The 5,510-nt window shown below is 45.4% G+C and overlaps 1 protein-coding gene across 1 annotated transcript in view; it reads right to left on the bottom strand.

Annotated features, from left to right (window-relative positions):
* Positions 1-233: 233 nt before the first annotated feature.
* LOC130092344 (tumor necrosis factor receptor superfamily member 11B-like) overlaps positions 234-5,510 on the bottom strand; it is a 9,036-nt gene continuing 3,759 nt past the window's right edge. The window contains exon 4 of the mRNA XM_056260185.1: positions 234-873. Coding sequence (XP_056116160.1) covers positions 605-873 — 269 coding nt within the window. The 3' untranslated portion in view covers positions 234-604. The remainder of the gene's footprint in view (positions 874-5,510) is intronic.

The following is a 5,510-nucleotide window of genomic DNA, read 5'->3' on the forward strand; positions in this document are numbered from 1 at the left end:
GCGCAATACACTACTTTAGAATTCATTATTCAATTTTGTGCGTAACAATGCGATTAATCGCGATTAATCGCAAGAAAATCATGCGATTAATCGTGATTAAAAAATTTAAGCGTTGCCCAGCACTAATATATATATATATAGTCTTATGACATAGACTGATTTCAGGTTCATATGAGTGCAGTAATTCAAAGAAAACACTGGAATATTTAATATATTTCACAACCACAAGAAACTCTTTTCACTGTTTTTAATGGAGCTGTTTTGCATTATACAGTTTAGTTAAAAAAATTAAATAATAAATAGAGATCAATGTTTAAATGTATAACCAAAAAAACAAACAAAAAAACATCTAATATTTACAGAACAGTGGAGTCTCATTTAAAAACTTGCATTTGAAATTTATTGACCGGACACATTCTGAAGTTCTCAAATACACATCACACATCCAGCGTCCTTTAGTGTAACAGCTGAAACCAAATCTTTAATGTAAGTGAGTCTCTCACATATAGTGCTCATAGATGATTTGGACAAAATCTCCCTTATACATTTTAGAAAGCAGGTGAAAGACATCAGACTGAGAGCAGAGCGGCAGAGGCTTGGCGTCTCACACTGCCGCTGCTGTCGTGTTGCTGCAGTGCTGCCGGAAACTGCGGACTGTGTGGGAAATTCTGTTAGCTAAATAAGCTAGATGTGAGTCCTGGCGAAACCGGTGAAGGTTCAGCAGCTCTGAGGAATGACTAGCCATCCGGAGCGCGACTGTCTTGTGCAGTTTCCTCTGCAGACGGCGGTTCACTAAGTTCTGCAGACGCAGGATGGGAGTCCTGTACTGAATGTGCAGACCGATCAGAACCGGCTGGAATAACCCTTCCCAACCTGGAGGAAAAACACCAGTGCATGAATATAAGGATGTCCTTTAAAGGGATAGTTCACCTAAAAATAAAGATTAGCCCATGATTTACTCTCCCTCAAGTCATGCTAGCTGTATATGACATTTTTCTTTCAGACGAACACAATCAGAATTATATTAATAACACCCTGACGCTTCCGAGCTTTATAATGGCATTGAATTGCAACCAACAGATTGAAGCTCAAAAAAGTGCAGAGTGTGTAGAGTGTGATGGAGTGTGATGGAGTGTGATGGAGTGTGATTGATGTGATGGAGTGTGATTGATGTGATGGAGTGTGATCGATGTGATGGAGTGTGATGGAGTGTGAAGGACTGTGATGGAGTGTGATGGAGTGTGATGGAGTGTGATGGAGTGTGATCGATGTGATGGAGTGTGATCGATGTGATGGAGTGTGATGGAGTGTGATGGAGTGTGATGGACTGTGATGGAGTGTGATGGAGTGTGATGGAGTGTGATGGAGTGTGATCGATGTGATGGAGTGTGATGGAGTGTGATGGAGTGTGATGGAGTGTGATCGATGTGATGGAGTGTGATCGATGTGATGGAGTGTGATGGAGTGTGATCGATGTGATGGAGTGTGATGGAGTGTGATGGAGTGTGATTGATGTGATTGAGTGTGATCGATGTGATGGAGTGTGATGGAGTGTGATCGATGTGATGGAGTGTGATGGAGTGTGATGGAGTGTGATGGAGTGTGATCGATGTGATGGAGTGTGATCGATGTGATGGAGTGTGATGGACTGTGATTGATGTGATGGAGTGTGATGGAGTGTGATGGACTGTGATGGAGTGTGATCGATGTGATGGAGTGTGATGGAGTGTAATTGAGTGTGATGGAGTGTGATCGATGTGATGGAGTGTGATGGAGTGTGATCGATGTGATGGAGTGTGATGGAGTGTGATGGAGTGTGATTGATGTGATGGAGTGTGATGGAGTGTGATGGAGTGTGATGGAGTGTGATGGATGTGATGGAGTGTGATTGATGTGATGGAGTGTGATTGATGTGATGGAGTGTGATGGAGTGTGATGGAGTGTGATGGATGTGATGGAGTGTGATTGATGTGATGGAGTGTGATTGATGTGATGGAGTGTGATTGATGTGATGGAGTGTGATTGATGTGATGGAGTGTGATGGAGTGTGATGGAGTGTGATTGATGTGATGGAGTGTGATTGATGTGATGGAGTGTGATTGATGTGATGGAGTGTGATGGAGTGTGATGGATGTGATGGAGTGTGATTGATGTGATGGAGTGTGATTGATGTGATGGAGTGTGATGGAGTGTGATTGATGTGATGGAGTGTGATTGATGTGATGGAGTGTGATGGAGTGTGATTGATGTGATAGAGTGTGATTGATGTGATGGAGTGTGATGGAGTGTGATTGATGTGATGGAGTGTGATGGAGTGTGATGGAGTGTGATGGAGTGTGATGGAGTGTGATCGATGTGATCGAGTGTGATCGAGTGTGATAGATGTGATGGAGTGTGATGGAGTGCGATGGAGTGTGATCGATGTGATGGAGTGTGATCGAGTGTGATCGATGTGATGGAGTGTGATGGATGTGATGGAGTGTGATGGAGTGTGATGGAGTGTGATTGATGTGATGGATGTGATGGAGTGTGATGGAGTGTGATGGAGTGTGATGGAGTGTGATCGATGTGATGGAGTGTGATGGAGTGTGATGGAGTGTGATCGATGTGATGGAGTGTGATGGAGTGTGATGGAGTGTGATTGAGTGTGATGGAGTGTGATGGAGTGTGATTGAGTGTGATGGAGTGTGATTGAGTGTGATTGAGTGTGATGGAGTGTGATTGAGTGTGATGGAGTGTGATGGAGTGTGATGGAGTGTGATGGATGTGATGGAGTGTGATGGATGTGATGGAGTGTGATGGAGTGCGATGGAGTGTGATTGAGTGTGATGGAGTGGGATTGAGTGTGATGGAGTGTGATGGAGTGTGATGGAGTGTGATGGAGTGTGATTGAGTGTGATTGAGTGTGATGGAGTGTGATGGAGTGTGATGGAGTGTGATGGATGTGATGGAGTGTGATGGAGTGTGATGGATGTGATGGAGTGTGATGGAGTATGATGGATGTGATGGAGTGTGATGGAGTGTGATGGATGTGATGGAGTGTGATGGATGTGATGGAGTGTGATGGAGTGTGATGGATATGATGGAGTGTGATGGAGTGTGATGGAGTGTGATGGAGTGTGATGGATGTGATCGATGTGATGGAGTGTGATGGATGTGATGGAGTGTGATGGAGTGTGATGGAGTGTGATGGAGTGTGATGGATGTGATGGAGTGTGATGGATGTGATGGAGTGTGATGGAGTGTGATTGAGTGTGATGGAGTGTGATGGATGTGATGGAGTGTGATGGAGTGTGATGGAGTGTGATGGAGTGTGATGGATGTGATCGATGTGATGGAGTGTGATGGATGTGATGGAGTGTGATGGAGTGTGATGGAGTGTGATGGAGTGTGATGGATGTGATGGAGTGTGATGGATGTGATGGAGTGTGATGGAGTGTGATTGAGTGTGATGGAGTGTGATGGATGTGATGGAGTGTGATGGATGTGATGGAGTGTGATGGAGTGTGATGGATGTGATGGAGTGTGATGGAGTGTGATGGAGTGTGATGGAGTGTGATGGAGTGTGATGGAGTGTGATGGAGTGTAATGGATGTGATGGAGTGTGATGGATGTGATGGAGTGTGATGGATGTGATGGAGTGTGATGGATGTGATGGAGTGTGATCGATGTGATGGAGTGTGATGGAGTGTGATCGATGTGATGGAGTGTGATGGAGTGTGATGGAGTGTGATGGATGTGATGGATGTGATGGAGTGTGATCGATGTGATGGAGTGTGATCGATGTGATGGAGTGTGATGGAGTGTGATCGATGTGATGGAGTGTGATGGATGTGATGGAGTGTGATGGATGTGATGGAGTGTGATGGATGTGATGGAGTGTGATGGATGTGATGGAGTGTGATCGATGTGATGGAGTGTGATGGATGTGATGGAGTGTGATCGATGTGATGGAGTGTGATGGAGTGTGATCGATGTGATGGAGTGTGATGGAGTGTGATGGAGTGTGATGGATGTGATGGATGTGATGGAGTGTGATCGATGTGATGGAGTGTGATCGATGTGATGGAGTGTGATGGAGTGTGATCGATGTGATGGAGTGTGATGGATGTGATGGATGTGATGGAGTGTGATGGATGTGATCGATGTGATGGAGTGTGATGGATGTGATGGAGTGTGATGGAGTGTGATGGAGTGTGATGGAGTGTGATGGAGTGTAATGGATGTGATGGAGTGTGATGGATGTGATGGAGTGTGATCGATGTGATGGAGTGTGATCGATGTGATGGAGTGTGATCGATGTGATGGAGTGTGATGGAGTGTGATGGAGTGTGATGGAGTGTGATGGATGTGATGGAGTGTGATGGATGTGATGGAGTGTGATGGATGTGATGGAGTGTGATCGATGTGATGGAGTGTGATGGAGTGTGATGGAGTGTGATGGAGTGTGATGGATGTGATGGAGTGTGATCGATGTGATGGAGTGTGATGGAGTGTGATGGAGTGTGATGGAGTGTGATGGAGTGTGATGGATGTGATGGAGTGTGATGGATGTGATGGAGTGTGATGGAGTGTGATGGAGTGTGATGGAGTGTGATGGAGTGTGATTGAGTGTGATGGAGTGTGATGGAGTGTGATGGAGTGTGATGGATGTGATGGAGTGTGATCGATGTGATGGATGTGATGGAGTGTAATGGATGTGATGGAGTGTGATCGATGTGATGGAGTGTGATGGAGTGTAATGGATGTGATGGAGTGTGATCGATGTGATGGATGTGATGGAGTGTGATGGATGTGATGGAGTGTAATGGATGTGATGGAGTGTGATCGATGTGATGGAGTGTGATGGAGTGTAATGGATGTGATGGAGTGTGATCGATGTGATGGATGTGATGGATGTGATGGAGTGTGATGGAGTGTAATGGATGTGATGGAGTGTAATGGATGTGATGGAGTGTGATGGAGTGTAATGGATGTGATGGAGTGTGATGGAGTGTGATGGATGTGATGGAGTGTGATGGATGTGATGGAGTGTGATGGAGTGTAATGGATGTGATGGAGTGTGATCGATGTGATGGATGTGATGGAGTGTGATGGAGTGTAATGGATGTGATGGAGTGTGATGGATGTGATGGAGTGTGATGGATGTGATGGAGTGTGATGGATGTGATGGAGTGTGATCGATGTGATGGAGTGTGATCGATGTGATGGAGTGTGATCGATGTGATGGAGTGTGATGGAGTGTGATTGAGTGTGATGGAGTGTGATGGAGTGTGATCGATGTGATGGATGTGATGGAGTGTGATGGAGTGTGATGGAGTGTGATGGAGTGTGTTGGATGTGATGGAGTGTGATGGATGTGATGGAGTGTGATGGAGTGTGATGGATGTGATGGAGTGTGATGGAGTGTGATGGAGTGTAATGGATGTGATGGAGTGTGATGGATGTGATGGAGTGTGATGGATGTGATGGAGTGTGATGGATGTGATGGAGTGTGATGGAGTGTGATT

Source organism: Rhinichthys klamathensis, unplaced genomic scaffold, assembly GCF_029890125.1.
Source record: "Rhinichthys klamathensis goyatoka isolate OS25496 unplaced genomic scaffold, OSU_Roscu_1.1 h1tg000176l_1, whole genome shotgun sequence".
In the NCBI taxonomy this organism is placed as follows: Eukaryota; Metazoa; Chordata; class Actinopteri; order Cypriniformes; family Leuciscidae; genus Rhinichthys; species Rhinichthys klamathensis.